The sequence below is a fragment of the Dermacentor andersoni genome, chromosome 2 (assembly GCF_023375885.2).
Source record: "Dermacentor andersoni chromosome 2, qqDerAnde1_hic_scaffold, whole genome shotgun sequence".
NCBI classification, from domain to species: domain Eukaryota; kingdom Metazoa; phylum Arthropoda; class Arachnida; order Ixodida; family Ixodidae; genus Dermacentor; species Dermacentor andersoni.
In genome coordinates this window covers 103,614,072-103,632,331 of record NC_092815.1, presented here as the reverse complement: position 1 = coordinate 103,632,331, position 18,260 = coordinate 103,614,072, and the positions used below count along the sequence as shown (strand labels likewise).

At 44.4% G+C, this 18,260-nt stretch overlaps 1 protein-coding gene and 1 non-coding gene across 2 annotated transcripts in view; both read right to left on the bottom strand.

The window, feature by feature from the left end:
* Nhe3 (Na[+]/H[+] hydrogen exchanger 3) overlaps positions 1–7,482 on the bottom strand; it is an 85,102-nt gene extending 77,620 nt beyond the window's left edge. Inside the window, exons 1-2 of the mRNA XM_072286487.1 lie at positions 7,011–7,482; positions 1,859–2,088 (exon numbers count right to left, since the gene is read on the bottom strand). Coding sequence (XP_072142588.1) covers positions 1,859–2,088; positions 7,011–7,257 — 477 coding nt within the window. The 5' untranslated portion in view covers positions 7,258–7,482. The remainder of the gene's footprint in view (positions 1–1,858; positions 2,089–7,010) is intronic.
* A 2,431-nt stretch (positions 7,483–9,913) lies between these two features.
* On the bottom strand, positions 9,914–9,986 carry TRNAP-CGG (transfer RNA proline (anticodon CGG)). The gene has a single exon. It is a non-coding gene; the product is annotated as a tRNA-Pro (tRNA).
* Positions 9,987–18,260: the final 8,274 nt, after the last annotated feature.

Genomic DNA, 18,260 nt, shown 5'->3' with positions numbered 1-18,260 from the left:
CGCTGAAGCCAACATTTTAACAAAAGCACTTGCCTTTGTCAGTCCCCTTGTCAGCAAATTGGCTTCAGCGACGTCATTTTTTTCTACCACTGTTAATCACTTCAAGCCTCTGACTTCCTGTGAACCTCCCTCTTGTTTTAGAAAATACAACACTGCTTTACAACATAAGCTGCACTAAAGGATTGTTGTTTGAACATCACTAGAACTGTAGGATTAATCAGTCTTTTATACTGGTTTATCAATGGTTGGCTTGAATAAATGGATGCCACTCATGACACAAATTGCAGCATTATGTTAGCTAAATAATAATCATTAATTATATTTGTAGTTAAACAATTTAAGGCACATAATGATCACAGTGATGAAGCAATATCTATTCATCAGAAATCCTGTGCTTAGCCCAACTTCTCAGAAGTAAGTCTTGAAAAATTTGTAGCAACATGCATAGATGTTTTAGCCCTTGTCAGCACTCCATTTTCCAATGGTATCAACAACATAGAAACAATTTAAGAAAATAAGGAACAGTGAAAGTGCACAGACTTTCAACTCAAGCTGGAAATTAGCACTTTTATTTTTCCCAGTCCCTTACTTCTAAAAATCACTGCTGCATTGTAGCAGTGACACCATCGCTACTAAACAGCTGTCAGAATGATAGGTGTATACACAATGGATGACAGGGGCATAACCAATAAAGCTTAGATAGAATGCATACTGCACTTCTAAAGTAAACAATACACAAGGCACTAATACGAAAACAATGCCTACAGGATCCGACATGCAAACTTTGGCCATTTGACAGCCAGTGTAATCGTAACTGCTTGTGCATAATCATAAGCAAATAAGTAGCATAAAATTGAGGTATCGGTTCATCTATTCTTCAGGCAACTCTCAGAAAAATGTATTTTCTTTTACCAATATGCAAAGGGTAAGGTCTTTTGTATGTGCAAAAAGACATGTATATATGTACTGCAACTGTCACAAAGAACCGTCAGTCCACCATGTCAAAGTGACATGGCTGTGCAATTTTTCTAGTATGTAGCTGAACCACCTACAACCCGAATTCCTTATACAAAAATATTTCAACTGACCCCAGAAACATCTGTATGTGATGTGAGCAGAGTTCAGAACCACGCCACCTCCTGTCCCAGGGAGAAAATTATGGGCTTGTCGCAAAAAAACTATTGCCAGCACGAAAACATGATTTTACATCCTTATTTTCTTTCACTGTGTGCCTTTTCACTATGGAATAGAACAATTTCACATTGCATAACATCTTAAAGATTGCTGGTGTTGTGGAGGCAAATTTCGTCATTACTGCTGCTGAACAGAGGCGGTCCTGCAGATTTCTTGCAATGTACAGCCTCACTGAAATTACATGTGTGGAGACGCATTAAGTCATTGTAAGCCAACTAGATATGCTGTCAGAATCCAGCACTGCGTCATGAGAGCTTTCCATCCCAATTTAGGGTCATGCCCAGGTGATTGGCGTCTATGAGCTACAAGGCACAGTTATAAAATATGAGACTTTATTTCAGCAGTCATAAGGCCTAATGGTGAACTGAGCTCACAGCACTATTTCCTCTTTTTCAAGCTGCTCGTAGCTGTTGGCCCAAGCTGAGAGGGCCAACAGGTAAGTTTGGAAAAAGAAAGAAAGATGCGGAATGGTAATGTAGCAAAATCACGAGAACTGGCTAGCAGAAATTAACTGCACTTTACTATGACAGTCCCCACCAAACTCAATCAGTGTAAGGACGAGCTAAATAAAGTTTCCTACTCAGCATCTTTGGCCCAAGCTATATACATACATGCACCCATACACCCATGCAAACTTGGCTGAGTCACATACAAGCCAACTTACTTTCTGGTTCAGTTTTTTACTCTCAACATCGGTGACCTCCCCTTGGAAGGTGTACGCATAGGTCTTGTTCTCCTTGTGCCCTATGTCGCTCTTGGCGACCTCCAACATAACAAACACATTGTCTGGCGGGACGGCATCGCTGTAGTTGCTGCCCTGAACGGGCACCACACGCAGATGTGACATTTCAGTCTCCTCACTTGCATATCGCACTATTGCTCCGACTATGAGACCTGCAATCAGGCAAGACAAATACCGTTACTTGGGAGGGAGAGATTAGATCTTATGAAAGTCAAGAGTAGACAGTAGCATCTGGGAGGCAAGGCCATGATTCAACAGCACACTTTAAAGAAAGATGCACACAGTCTGCCACCAGTTGTACGTACAAATGAGATAGCAGTGCAAATGTGCTGACAATTGATGTCAATGTGTGGGAGAAGAAAACATGGTGTAAAAAAAATGTTAGAACTTTTGCATGATAAAAACGGAAAGCACATAGAGTCATATTTCTATGTGCCTAAAGTGAAGATGACAATAGTGACATAAACTAACATAACTGCAATGGCCCTTTGGGAAACTAGTAGTTGCTGCTTTTAAACGTTGGAACAGAGAAATTAAAATGCCAAGGACTAGAAATAAAGAGACAAGCCTCAGAAGTTATTATGAATGGTAGCTTGGAAGCAAGAGTTATCACTGCCACACAAATGAAAGGGAAAGTGCCACAATGCTGAGGAAACCAATACACTCACTTCTTCAGTCTAGCACATTCTCTAATTTGCTCTCTAATGTTTGGCAAGAAAGATGGCATGGCAAGCGTACACATTAAACAACATTCAGACATACAAAGAGCCAACAGCAAACCTAACTTGTAGCCGATGCCACTAAACCAGCACGCTGACAGAAAAAGAAATAAAATGCACTAGAGGTGCAACACACTGGTGACTTGTACCAGTTTACAGGACTTATTAGGTGCCCATATGCCAAGGATATGTGTTCACAAACCTCGATAAAGTTTAAACTAGGGGTTCAACACAAAAGAAATGATTCCAAGAAGCTGCAAAAATGGTTGCAAGATCAGTACAATTTATCTTTCTTGGAGTTTATTTTTTGTATGTTCTTTTCTGCAGTGTGCCATGTCTGTGAAATTTAAATACTGGGATTCTACTAGCATGTATGTCTTGCAGCATTAGCTTTGCTACAATCTAAAGAGGAGTCACATACATCCTCAAGAGACCCTTTTTCGAATTCGCAAAGGCGCTTCCTTGCATGGCTCATTTGCCTAACTAATGGTGTCACGGGTCACATTTCAAAGGAGGACAAAGTGCTAGCTACGCATGCTGAGGCTTTTCTTTTGTGCATAGTTTCATCAGAAGGGTCCCACCTACATCTTCCATGTCATACATAAACGAACTGTGCTCATACGTGCACATTCCAATAATGACTACACTACTATCAGCTTGACAAACTACCTAGCAGGAAAACTAGCTTTACAATTATGAAAAGGATATATTGCATGTTTCTAGGAAGCAGTTTCTGTTTGCATAGAGGTACATCCATCAAATTTTAATGCGACAGCATTGAGGGCGCCGTGTCACAGAAAATCCAGTGTCTGCATCCAGCGTCTCTGTGAGCGAGAATTCCTGTATACATTTAGGTATATGTATATGCCACGCCATGCTATGTGACATGCAGTATATGTGGGTTATATTTCCATGCCGTTCTATCACTAAAGTTGCTCATACCTTGTCTTAGATTCTTCACAAAGTTATTCCTTGGAATTTTGAGAATGACAGCTCAGAAAAAAATGTCATGAAACAAAACACCAACAGTGCATGCCTTTTATGTTGAATCATCTCAGACTGTAATATTACAAGTGTAGAACCATAACAGAAACCTGAAAATGATGTAAATTTTTTGGCACCGCTGTGCATTACCACCGAGATCAGTCCATGCAAGAGGCTGCATTTCTACCAGGAACGTTGCCTTCGTGCATAGTGTTACTGTTACATAAGCTGCAGTTGCTGGGAAGCGTGAGAAGCAGTCAGGGATTTTTAATGCTATAACGTTCCACACTTCCAAGGCAAAGCTTAAGAGTCCTCCAAATTTTTTTCTTGTATAACATTACAAAGAAAATTATGTGTATGGCAACAAAATTAATAGTGTCATACGTGGCTCTTGTCATTTAATGTGAGCCAGAAAGCAAGAAAAATAAAGACATTTTCCAGCACAATAACACGGAAATTTTTGTGGTGCTTACAGTGCTTGCAAGGTTTAATCTCTGGGCTCATGCAAAACAGTGTATTCTACTTGCAACATATTCAGAGGACCTATGCCCATTGTTGTAAAACGTTGCTGTTCTGAACATTTGCACAACTCCAGGTAAACAGAACAAATTTATCCTGTCACCTTACGGGCAGCTTTACAAGCAGGGCTGGCGAGAACAGTCCATGTAAAAAGTGCAAATCAAGTCGCACAATCCAAAGCAGTATAATAGTGTTGAAACATTTCCACAGAAGATTAAAAGCCTAGGTACACAGTTGCACTCAGCCTATTGCTCAGAGTACCAGTACTGCGGTTGCTGCTTCCTTGATATTACATAAACCACCAAGCTATTGAAAAGCATTTATGATGAACAACTTCATCATCATTACATTACAATGAATGTGAGGACAGTTACATTGAATTTTAGAGAAAGAAAAGTGAAAATCGTAAGACGTATGTATGTTTATGTTTCGTATCAGCCAAAGTTATGTCCCATGCATTTGTTTGTTTCCAACAGACTCGCAAAACAAAAAGGCAGTCAATTAACCAGAGCCTGGCATTTGAGAGTAGCCATAATTGAGAAGCACCAAAATATACCCAGCCACCAGAGAACTTCTCCTGGAATAAACACTCCTGAGGAGGTATTCTGTAAGAGCCCACCTACTGGACATGTCCATTTCGTCTGCTGTTAAAGTTCTGATTGGCTGGGTTGCGCAGCGCGTCTGCAGCAGCCAGGCGCCGCAGCCAATCAGAACTTCAACAGCAGACGGAATGGACATGTCCACTAAGTGGATTCTTACAACATACCTCCCCTAGTCAAAAACCATGGAATTAGAAAGAGAGCTGGCTACATAACCAAATGCTGGAGCAAGCAAGAAAGATTCAACCTTGAAGGACATTTACATCACATCGCACATATTAACTAATTATTCATTGAATATCTCATCAGAAGACTTTAAAGCATATGCAGCATACATTAAGTGTTATTTTCATTAGTGTTTACAATCCTGAGGCATTAAGCTGGTGTGTACGACTTGCAGATGCACTGACTGAATGCATTCATTATGACTACATGGGTTTCTTCAGTGTGGACGTAAATCTAAGCACATTAAGCAATCTGAGCACCCAGCCCACGTTTGTAATGCAAGTGCTGCAGCCAGAAATTGCACCTGCGATCCTGTGATTAGCCGCAGAACACCATAGCAACCACAGCAGGTCAGTATAACATTTGTTATGTAAGACGTGTGGTGCCATTTCATGCTTGCATATTTCGAGGACCAGATTGTGTTTAAGGTAACAAACAGCAACGTGGGCTTGAGTGTATAAAGATCAGCAACAAAATTTAATATTCTTAATTATTTTGAACACCACAGAACTTTACTTTCTTAAATGGGAAACTCTGTATCACAGGTAGACCACTAGACCAGAACTCCAGAGCATGTTAGCATAAGTGATATAGAATTCATTGCTGCTATGACTGCCCTGTTCTTTATGTGTCCACTTATTGTACTATGATCTGCTAAAATCTAAAGTGCATACCTCTGAAAAATGCGGCACACAGAATTCAGACAAAGATACAGCTTTGTAAGGAAAAATAACTCTGGTGAAGGGATGTGGACAATAGGCAGGCAATATTTCACCCTGCCCTCGCTATGCTTGTCTATGTATTCTTTTTTTTCGCTAACACAATTAGCAACAAAAACAAAGATAAATATACAAAATGTGTGCCGGCATGTAACCAAGGAATTTATGGAAGCTTTCACAATACTTTGGTTGGCTCAGCTTTCAAAAGTTACATCTGCATATTAACTAGACTTATATGCTTCTGCAACAAACAAAAGATTGAATACTTCCAGAGAAAGTGTGAGACAAGAACATTTAATTCCGTAAGCACATTCCTAATGTAGACATAACATACACCCCTGCAGTCGATACAGGAGCCCAAATGTAAACGACGTTGCATGAGTAGCTGTATCTGCAGGGGCTGTCGAGGCCTGCGTACGAGTTTACATACACCTCGTATGCGCATGCATCCTGTATGCCTCACCCCTTCCGCACCCAGCATTGGATTGGCTGTGGCGAGGCGCGATCGCGGCCAGTAGTTTGACTCCTAGGAGTAACGGGCACCGAATGCCGCTGCCGAGTGACAGGCTGCCACTTGCCGGCTTATATCGCTCAGCTTACAAGTCAAGGAGACGGCGCTGAAAGCCGCCAGCTGCCGACGCGGCGCCGCCGCAAGGTGATCAACGAAACGAATGGTTGCCGGAAAGGCGCACCGTTTTTTACGCTGCTTCCAAATTTTACAGCCACCTGCAATCGCTGAACCGCCATGTTACAGACGTTGACAATCCCAGTTCGCAAACAATTGCTGTAGCAAATGACATCGTGAAAAAGCTGCCCAGACGAACACAAATGAGGGAAATGAGAGAGGGAAGGGGGGCGTAAAATCGCGCGGCATCCAAGCTTAGCGGTATTTGAGGACACGGCGCAGAGATTCCAGCCAAATTGCTATTTTTTATATCGAGAAGAGCAAATGTCGTGCGCTTTGTAATGCAGTGCGTCTGCAACGGCACAGATGCGGCGCAAGCTCGTTTATCTTGAGGAGCAGCCCGATCCAGATGTGACACGAGTAATAACTAAGTAAAGGCTGCACAATATGTAGTTAGGAAAATGCATGGGTATAGACAGCGGGAAGTCAAAGCGACTGTACAATCTTTATGTCAATAGGTATACGCATGCAAACTAGACGAATGCGAGCGGCTGACTTCGCTGGTTGGTCTCGGTCATTAATGTAGCCGGTTTACACAAAGTATTACAAATTTATCACTTTGCGGTCAGTCGGTTATAAAGCAAGGCAACAAAGTAATGAATGGACAACCAGACAAGCACTCACCAAATATGATCGCTAGTCCAGTTTCATGGAGAAACCGGGCACGGCGTCGCTTGAACAGCCAAATGATGCACACCGTGAGGATGAGTAGAAAAGTGTAGACCAGGATGTTCACCGTATCAACCCTGTGAATGCTGTGGGCCTTCTCGTCCATTTTGATGTCCATCGGAGCGCTGGCTCGACAAACGGCAACCAGAAACGCCAGAAATGCGGCGGCGAGCGTGCATATTTTCTCTTCTCTGACGGCCATGTTTGTATTTTACTTTGAGGCGGCGTATTTGCCCGTTGACAAATTTTGACGTGATCACAGAAACTTCAGCGACTGCGTTGGTTTCAGCCGCGCACTTGCTCACTCCGATGTTCCGCGGCGTTTTTCGTTTCCCAGTGGCAAAGCACCGACCGCATTCTCGTCGTGGCACCGACGCGCTACAAACAGATCAATGACGAATGGAATCCTTCCCCACGCAACCGCCCATTGCCGAATGGCCGAAGCGCAATCATATGTGTGCAGCTCCGCACAAAAATAATAATTTTTTTATTACTTCAAAAAGTAATTACATAAATTAAAATACACATAAATATGTGTATTTATTTTTAACATGAAAGTATTATTATTTGTAAATTAGCTTTTATAAATTTGCTGCGGGCTAACATTATGGCCCATGCCCAAATTTGTAGTCGATTGCATGGGAAGCGACAACTGCTGTATGTATAGGCGTTGAAGTCCCTCAGTAACGTTGTCGAGACATCCAAATTCTTCTATTCTACATAAGGTAAGTGGAACACTTGATTGAACAATAATTATCTCGAGCGATTTGTTGAACGCCGTCATTTCGCATGAGTGTCTTCTGCTACCTCAGGAGAAGTTGCGCGGCTTCTCAGCAGAGCGATTGTGATTCTGGTTTCGGTGTCACTGAAAACAGTGTATCGGTGTATCGTTATCATTTAGATTGTCTTCCTGAACGTTAGACGGCAAACCTGTGTGTTCCGTGTCGTTTGTGGTGGTTAAAATGAACTGAAATTTCCCAAAGCCATCCTCTCCTCTCTTCTGGGTGTGTCAAGTGGGCGACTCATCGCGTACGCGGTAACACGAGCGGTCTGCTGCGCGTAGACGATTATCGTGCCCTTCAAGGGCTTCGTCGGGTTGTATTTGGACACGTGAGACAGCGTGCGTGTCTTGCCATTACGTTAAATTCTAGTGTTTTTATTTGAGTGGTGCTAAGAAAGACTGCTTGCAAACAGCTAGCGCACTTCAAGTAAGTTTTCGTTGTTTTGTTCTAGGCGTTTGGTTTGTTATGATCGCGATTATTATTATTCACGTTTCGTTTTTCATTTCAGTCTATTAGGCACTCTTGTTGCGCGTAAACAACGTCAGTAATTATAATATGTGAGTCATATTGCCACTGTTTGACGCAGGCCTCGCAAGCCGAAGCAGCGGCGCGCGCTTGAGTTGACCTTCTACGGCCGGACGTCCTACACACACTTCGCTCTCCTCTCTGCGTCGTCTCGCGCTTATATACGTAGCTCCGCAAAGGCTGCTGTTCTCATTTCACTTTGGGACTCCGCATGCGACTCACACCCACGCAAGCTCGCGGTGCTAGACCACGATCTATAATTTAAAAAAAAAGAGGCAGTTGAAAAGGCACGCGCGTGGTTTGGTCGGAGTATTTGAACGCAATATTGCCTTCACGCAATATTGCATGTGCACGTCTGCTTTCAGTTAGATATTTGCTTAATAAATGTAATCGTGTTTTTCTCGCATATAATCTGGCTTGGAGAACCGCGCGCCGTTATGTTTATATATGGGCCACGCGCTTAATTATGTTCGCGATATGCGGATCGCGTTGCCCTGGTCTGCCAATAGACCGCGTCAACGCGAACGCCAACTATAATGCTCGTAGGAAACAGAAATGTCGCTCGGAAGAGCGAGCGCATGCGAGCAGGAGTCGCTGCTCCACTTTTCATATAGTGCTCTCAACGTCCTTCTCTGATCATGCAGATGCTTCTCGTTCAGTGGCCCCATATTGGCCCTTTAAATCTGTCGTAAGCAGCATTTGTACACTGCGTGTAGAGTCAGTCGACTACTTCCTTCGCTCCCGCCCTCCTGCATCGTCGGGGTTTGGACTTGGTTCAAGAACGTATAAATAGAGCGCGCGAGTCGCTGTTCTCGACACAGTTTTGCGCTTCTTCCGGTTTTGTTCTCTCTATTGGGTCACACGTCACTTTTCTTCAACAATAATAGCGTGCTTCTTGCGATGGCATCCATGCGCATTAAAAGGGCACTGTAACGAGCGAGAGATATTTCAAGTAAATCTGTATTTGTAAATATGTATGTGCACTCTTCTGAGGCAAGCCGCAAATGTCATTCTTACCTAGCGCGGGGACTCGGTGGAACAGCAAAAACAGAGATAAAGAGGGGTGGCGACGCCACCGAGAAATTTCCGCACTATGGCTAATGGCCGTGACGTCATGAACTTTGGCAGCATCTGCTGCGGGTTACATTGCGTTTTAAATTAATGAAAGACTCAACCTAGCGAGCTTTAGAACCTTTAAGAAATTCCTGCGCTCAAAATTGGCACAAACACGCAAGAATACTTCGGAGTTAATGACGTCGCACGGATTTACATGCTACTTAAGGTGAATCAGACGCGCAGCATTAGAGGAAGAAAGAAAAAAACGACGATAGGACATATTCATAGGTCATTTTCTTCCTCTGATGCTGTGCGTCTTAATTTAGTAAACGAGAAGAAAGGGGGTTAACCGAGGGGCCCGATCTTTATTAGTCATATCACAAGAAGCCAACAAACACTGACACCAAGGACAACATAGGAGAAATTACTTGTGTTTAATAAACGAAATAAAGAAACGATAAATTAATGGAAATGAAAGGGGATCAAAAAAGAACTTGCCGCAGGTGGGGAACGATCCCACAACCTTCGCATTCCGCGTGCGATGCTCTACCAATTGAGCTCCCGCGGCGCCGTTTCCCCATCCACCTTCTTGGGTATTCATGTTTCCTAGTAGAACCCTGGGAGTGTTAGCGAGCGTCACAACCCACAGACCTTGGCGGCGAATGTAGAACATCCTTTCTGCCGCAGGCGTCACGAGAACGGGATCTTTTTTGTGTGAAGGCAACCAGTCAATAAACCCACACATGCTACATGAAACCATCAATGTTGCCGGATTCGAGACCCTCATTATGTAATGAACGAGAAGAAAGGGGGTTACCCGAGGGGCCTGATTTTTATTAGTCATATCACAAGAAGCCAACAAACACTGACACCATGGACAACATAGGGGAAATTACTTGTGTTTAATAACCCACATGAAAATGGGTTGTAAATTTCCAGCTGGAAATGGTTTTCCCATCCAGGTTTCCAATTGGAATTAGCCCCTCCAGCTGGAAATTTTCCAGAGCCAGCTGGAAATCGCATTTTCCAGCTTGAAGTGGAATCCACCTCAGCTAGTCTTCCAGCTGGAAACAGCACTTCCAGCTGGAAGTTTTCCAGCTCCAGCTGGAAACAACTGGATAGAGCATTTTCCAACCGGAAGTAGAATCTACCGACTGGCAAGTGGCAGGCATATAATAAAACGAAATAAAGAAACGATAAATGAATGGAAATGAAAGTGGATGAAGAAACAACTTGCCGCAGGTGGGGAACGATCCCACAACCTTTGCATTTCGCGTGCGATGCTCTACCAATGGAGCTACCGCGGCGCCGTTTCCCCATCCACTTTCTTGGGTATTCATGTTTCCTAGTAGAACCCCGGGAGTGTTAACCAGTGCCACGACCAGTGGCCACGACCCACAGACCTTGGCGGCGGATGTAGAACATCCTTTCTGCTGCAGGCGTCACGCGAACGTGATCTTTTTTGGGTGAAGGCAACCGGTCTAAGCGAAATGCGAAGGTTGTGGGATCGTTCCCCACCTGCGGCAAGTTGTTTTTTCATCCACTTTCATTTCCATTAATTTATCGTTTCTTTATTTCGTTTATTAAACACATGTAATTTCCCCTATGTTGTCCTTGGTGTCAGTGTTTGTTGGCTTCTTGTGATATGACTAATAAAGATCGGGCCCCTCGGTTAACCTTATTCTGGTTTATTACATAACGAGGGTCTCGAATCCGGCAACATTGATGCCTTCACGTAGCATGTGTGAGCTCATCTAAGCGATTCAGACTCTCTGCATGAATATATGTCTTTTTTTCTAAGCGAGCGGTTATATTGCTTGTCATGGGGACCTCTGTCATGAGATGTGGCTATATTTAGTGCATCATGTGTCTTCCACAACAACCTTTTCATTCCGGGAGCACATTGTCAAATTCGCGCGCGAGAGTGCGGCCCGCCAAGTCAAGGCTTTCTTGAGTCTTTCCACAAGGTGGAGTTTCTCTTAAAGCAGTACGATATGCGCATAATTTATATATATATATATATATATATATATATATATATATATATATTATGGCGTTGAGGAAGGGTGCAGTTGCCGCTGTCCGGGATCACATCAGCGATGGACTGACGACTAACTGGAGTATAGAGTAGCGTATACAGTCTATACATAAATGATATATGCTGCCAACTCTCTCGTCTGTCGCGGCGTGACAGCCGTGAAATTGACCACCTGCACTTTCGGCATACTGCGGCGCCCCGCCGCCTTGACCCGTGCGGTATCGACGGGCCCTGTGCTCCAGTCACGCTCCGCTTCTCGCGTGCGACAGAGGCAATCAATTCTCCGGCGCACTGGCAGCCGGTCCCGGTAACTCAATCGACCACACGGGTGCTGCTTGCGGGCGATGCACGGATCGTGTACGTACCGGAACGGGAGCAGAAGTACACGGTCGTCGTTTGCACACCACAAGCTTGCAAAAACGCAGATAACGCTATAGGGCGTCTTGCAGACGTGAATGCGCTGTCGCACTCAACACGAGTCGCAACACGGGAGCCGGTATAGACCACGAAACTCTGAGGTCGCATGGCCAAGCCGACATACGAAAAAATGGGCCGTAACCGTGGGGAGCGTTACGGCCCTGCATCTCCCGAAATTACTGCCGCGGCGATAGCACTACTCACATCATCACGTGTATACGTCAACATATATATTCTGGTTACACAGGTAATTTTGTTTAATTTAACCCTTGTGCGACCGCAACATGTGGTCGAATAATCCGAAAAGTCGAATGGACAAACCGCGCCAAAATGAACGAATCCAAATGTTTTTTTTTTTTTTTATTTATTGCTTGAAGTATAGTCTGTCGGCTACTTCGCTGCGGTATTACGATAACTATGCATGTCATCGTCGGTCGGTGGTGACCCACATGCCTCCACCCTGTCGTCGGCTCTGACTCAATCCTAAAACAGACATCACTCAGTGCACAACCCAAGTCGTTATCATCACTGCAGGACAGGTTCCTGCAGCCACCGTCGTCGCCAATGGACGCATGCAGTAGCGCCGTCTGCTGAATTTATTGTGTTTAAAAGGCTTCAGCACGTAACTGCTGCACACGTGAGAGGGCACCAGCGGGGGTCGAATTAACCGAAGCGACATGCTTTCACGCGTTCGAACTAAACGCGTCTTCCTTCCATAGCAATGTATGGTTTCTTGTCGGGATATTTCCGCGCGTTCGAATTAAGCGAAAAGCCGAATTAACCGAGATGAAATAATAGGGAGTCGACTGTACTTTTACACGTACGTCAGCGATGTGCTTGACTCACGTGAAGTATGCGCCGCTGTCTCCCTGTGACTATGGCGTTGCAATGCGCTGCTGCCAGGATAATGCAAAAACTATTACAATCTGTTTTTATTACAAATCCGCCATTAGCCCTCCGGGATAGGTCAAAATGGCTCAGACTCAGCCCAAATGGGCGAGACCCGAGCCACTATGACCTATCACGGAGGGATAATGGCAGCTTTGGAATTGAAATAGTTTTACGTTACCCCGGCCCTGGCTCAACATCGTGGGTTCGGTTCCGGCGTGGCGGCCGCATTTCGATGACGACGGAATGCGAGAACGCATCGTGGTACTTAGATTTAAGTGCGTGTTAAAGAACCCCAGGTGGTCATATTTAATCCGGAGTCCCCCACGACGGCGTTCCCCGTAATCGTATCGTTATTTTGGCATGAAAAACCCCATAATTTAATTTTATTTCCCACGCAAAAATAGATTAATATTTCGAAATCGCCTCTGCTGCTGCTTCCACAAAACCCTTATTTCTGGGTACGGCCCGGGATCAGGGGTTGGGGTTTTTTTCTTCTCGTTAATTGGGGTGTATACCCGGTTGCAAATTACGGCTCATATTTAGCGCGGTATATAGTACCGCGCGTTCAAGTCGCGCAACGCCGACAAGAGCGGAACCGGGATGCGGTGATGTCCAGTGATCGCGAGCGAAAAGCACGACATCGCGCTCGTCGAGTTCGTTGACACCGGTTCAGAGCAGTGTGGTCACCGTCGCGTGAGACTCGCCGGTATATACTGCCACGTAACACCCAGCTGTGTATATGCATTGGCGAAAGGTGTACCGTCCCTATATATACAGAGGCGCACTGAGGTCGCGCTTTGCGCGAAGTGACTGACGTCTAGCGAGTGAAGAAGGAGAGAGAACAAACTTTACTCATAACAAAACAAAGTCCAGCCCAGTTGTATTTTGCCAGGTCGAGCCTCTTGATAAGCGTGGCCATTGAGGAGGTGGTGCTGCATAGTCGGCGAAGGAAGAGAAAGTTACAGTACAGCCCCGGCTGCCGACGCACTTGCCGTTATATACAGTACGGAAAGTCACGTATTATTATTATTATTATTATTATTATTATTATTATTATTATTATTATTATTATTATTATTAATACTATTGACTTCATTAAATACAGTGTTGGCAACAAGACATGATGCCAGCTATACTATTTTTCACATGCGAAACATGTAAATATATCATCATGTCACAGAAAACGTCTGCCTTTCCAGTTTAAATGCGATTAGCATTCTTAGGGTACTTCACGCACTTACCGGGGGTTGTCTGTCTGCGTCTGTCTCTAACCGTTTCCTCGCCAACTTGGGTCATTGGGTTGTACATGATCTGATGGGTATACATAGCGTCGGGCTGCTGTGACGGAGGAATCGCGTTCTAAACCATTTGTCGCGCCAGTGAACTTCCTTCACCCCTACTGGGATCACTGGGCATGGAAACTCGGCATGTGCCGCACTTCAATGAACCTCTTTGATGTCATTTTGGGTCACTGGGAATGTGCCTCTCTTTATTGCCAATAGAAAAAAAAATAAAAAGACTCATTTAAATTTCTTCTGTTCTGGGCGTAGTCAAACCTGGTCATATATATTCGGACAGTCTTGTCTGAATATGTGTTCACACTCACCCGTGCACCAAGCGTGGACTTCGCTGCGCCGGCGCCCGCATGGCCGCGGCGTGTCCAGAGGGAAGCGCGCGAAAGCAGCCCGGCGGTCTCGCGTTTCGGCGGTTGCGATACGCTGTTTCGATACATTGCCTCAATGCTAATCGCACTAACGTCGACATTCATCGTGAGGTAGGTTCTGCCGGACTCTTTAAGGAGTAAAGCGAACGCACCCATGCTACGCCCTTATATTGTCAGAGGATTTATAAAGGGTATACATGCACGTCATACCTCGTGAAGATGATGAGGTGTAAGGGGGCTTTCCTTTCGTAATGAAGTAACGATATATCGAGTGGGAACAGTCTTGCCGCCATTGTTTTAGAATTGAGAGGTATTTGATATTCACCTGGCTCTTAATTTTCTTTTTCCGAATCGTTGCACGCTATAAAGGGAACCCGCAATATATCGTATACGAACCCCAGGGTTAACGAAATCCAGGGAACTGTGAACGGTCGACGACATCTCATGAGGTACTACAGATACAAAGCCAAGTATGTTTCTATCCTGAAAAGAATTCTTGCAGGGATTACTGGATATCAAATGTTCGCAACGCTGCCGGAACGGCGTCCTAAATGAGGCTCTGAGCTGCCTTTTGTGCTTTTATGCGGTTAGGCTGCGAACCAATGCCATTTCGAGCGCCGATTTTCCCTTTTCCACTCTCACAAGTCACGTTTGCATGACAAGATGTCAAAAGATTGTCTGTGTTGGTCACGTGGCTTGCAATTTAGTAAGCTGCCGCAAAGCTATATGCATGCTGATGACTAATAATGTTTAAGTATTAAGCAGGCGTGTGCGAATAGGGATTTTTGAGACCGAATCGAATACGAATCGAATAGTGCTAGAAGCGAATCGAATAATTGAATAATGAAGAGCCTGTATCAGAATTATTATAAAACGATGTTCACATCCTAGTATTCTTAATGTTAGCAAGCTTGTGCCATTACATAGTACGTTGTGAAGCGTTGCTTATTAAAAGCACAAGTGAAGCGTTAGGAGCAAACAGGCAGTTTCTTCGCATGTACACAACTCTTCAGGGAGCGCGAGTGTTCACTGTACATCCCGCAAAGTATGGCTACCTAAGTAACGCAGCCTGCTCCACTACGCAAGACCTTATGTGCTATTTCTATACTAGGCCCGCAAGGGTGAAAATTTACCGCACTTTTGCTCCAACTTTATGTTTAATTGGGCGCAGTTGACGTTCTGAAATATAGGGAATGTATTTGAAAAATATTCGCATTTACGAGTAGTGGCTATTCGATTCGATGAACGAATGGAATAGATTCGTTATTAGATTCGTTATTCGAGAGTTTCGAATATTCGCACGACCTTAGAGTATTAAGCATACGTGGTTTCGACAGCATACTGGCGCTCAGTTTGCGCGTAGAGAGCTCTCTTTTTAAACACTGTTGCAGGCTCCGAGTCCTGAAAAGTCAGAAATAAGATGAGCACGCTATGCTCGGTTCGAGCTAATCCGCATGCCTTGGATGCAGCGCGGTGTTATATTTAATGAGGGCGGACTTCTCCGTCATTTGTATGCTTGCAAACAAATCACATTTGCGCAACAGTTGGACAGTATGCGCATGTCGCGGTGCATGCCGGAGGTTTGCAAGGCCTTGTCCTTGCTTCCTATTCGTCTCTCTCTCTCTCTCTCTCTCTCTTATACTCTACACCTCGGCACAAGCGTTTATAAAGTCTGCCATAGCCCCTTTAGACGCTGTATGCACAATTGCGCATGTCAAAGTACTACATCAAAAGCAAAAGCAATAATGTGAATAATATTTAGAACATGTCGCATACATATTGAAACACTTCTAATTGAACTTGTGCTGAAAGTTAGAATAATCAGTGTAAAGTGTTTTAGTGAAACGAGTATGGAGGTAGACGGCTGGGTGTCTGCTATCATATTTGCAGTCTCAGCATCGCTTTTCACAGTGTTCTACGACAGGCATACTTTTCGAGTACCTGGATAGATTATTTACAAGCTAGACATGAAATAGTTGCTCTCTTATCCGACTTTCTTGTGGATAATTATCGCGTAAAGACCACGTTCTGTTAATTTGACGAAACTCCCTGAGGTACTGAAAATTCTTAATCCGTTCTGCAGCTGTACGCTTTTCGTAATACTGAAGATGCCGGAAATGGGGTCAAACTAAATTGTCAATAGACGGAATTAATTGGCGCCTGAAGCGAATGAAGCATACCGCGCATACATCAACCCACGAACAACCCTTACGCGTGCGGTTTAGTTGGCGAGGCCGTTCAGCTGCTCAGTATACTATATATATATATATATATATATATATATATATATATACGGTTGTATTTTGAACGCCCTTGCGACGTTTCGATAACTTCTGAATGCAAGAATGCGCGTGTCGACATTACAATGGCTGGAAGCAAGGAAACAATGTAGTGGCGCCCCATCGCGCCACTACATTATCTAACTCGCACTCCGAAACGGCTCCAGTCCTCTTCAAACCGGCTGGCTGACAAAGCTCTCCGCCGTTCGGTGGCCTCACTGCCGTAAGGGTACTGGGCCTTGTGCTTTCTGCATGACAGTCCGATTACTGCTGTGGGTGGTTGACGAATGCACGGCAGGCGCAAACACCCCCGACGTTATCGTCACTGGCGGCTGTATCGCTAGGAACGTTCTCTGTAGCGTTCCTGAATAGGGGGAACGTTTGTTTTCTTCCTTGCCTTTCTTTTTTTATTCTAACTTTGTCAAAGTTTTTCTCTCTACTGCTTTTCACTTCCAACTCTGTTTTTGAAGGCAAGATATCTTCTTTCGCTGGTTGTTTACGCGGGATGTCCATTTTTCTTTCTTGCTTTCTTTGGATCGTCTCCCCTTCGCGTGGACATCTGCCTGGTTAGTGAACTTGGCTGATCCCGGAGCCACTATAGTCAAAGGTGGGGTGGACTGATTGATACCAGGACACAATGTGTGTCCTCAGAAGCAGTGGCGTCACTTGGGGGGGGGGGGGGGGGGGCGTTGGCCTGCTCCGATTGCAGCGCTCAGTGGGGTACAGATGGGCAGTAAGAGGCGGAGGGGAGGGGGAGGGTTAAAAGGCAAAAAAAAAAAATATTCTTCCAAGAAGCGAAAAGGCACCGGGCGCCTTTATCTGAGTGGAACAGTGGCATCATGCGCTGACCACAGAGACTACGTTCACAATGTACTTGAAACAGGAATTCGGCATGGACATACCGAATCCTTCGTTATACAGGTCATTTCGTTGTAGGGGCACTCGTTGTAGATACGTTCGACTTTACTTCCCTACTGGGGCCGCCTGCGCTAGCGGATGGTGTGAGATTAGCATAAATTTCTCCTTCAATTTTCTTACAAAGGCTTCTTTAAAATGCCACACGTTCTACGGAGACTGCATTCTATTTTGCGTAGTTGCCTGCTATTTCTGGTGTATCTTCATTTTTCCTCTCAAGTCTCCTCCTCCTTCCGATGTCCTCCTTTCTACTACACTTAAAAAATTCGGATAATATATTCTTGTATATGTCGACGCTTATGCGTATGCAATGTTTTCCGCACGTGGCTGTGCATATACGTGTCGCTACAGGTCTTGTTTGCATTTTTTTTTAATTTTGTGCACGTTTGCTTTTATAATGTTAACCTGGACATTCATCTGACGAAAACTATTTACTCTGTTTACTTTTATTAGAAGTGTTCTTTAAAAATAATTGCACACTCCTTTTTTTTGTGCCTGTTAATACAAAATGAATACGTAAACGCGACGCGCTTTCAATATGAAATCGTGCTGAATTAGGAGTTGTGTGGTGCGCTCGTTACTTTGACCATTTAAGAAAAATCATTAGTCGTTAGCTACAGAACCAACTCCGCGCTGAAG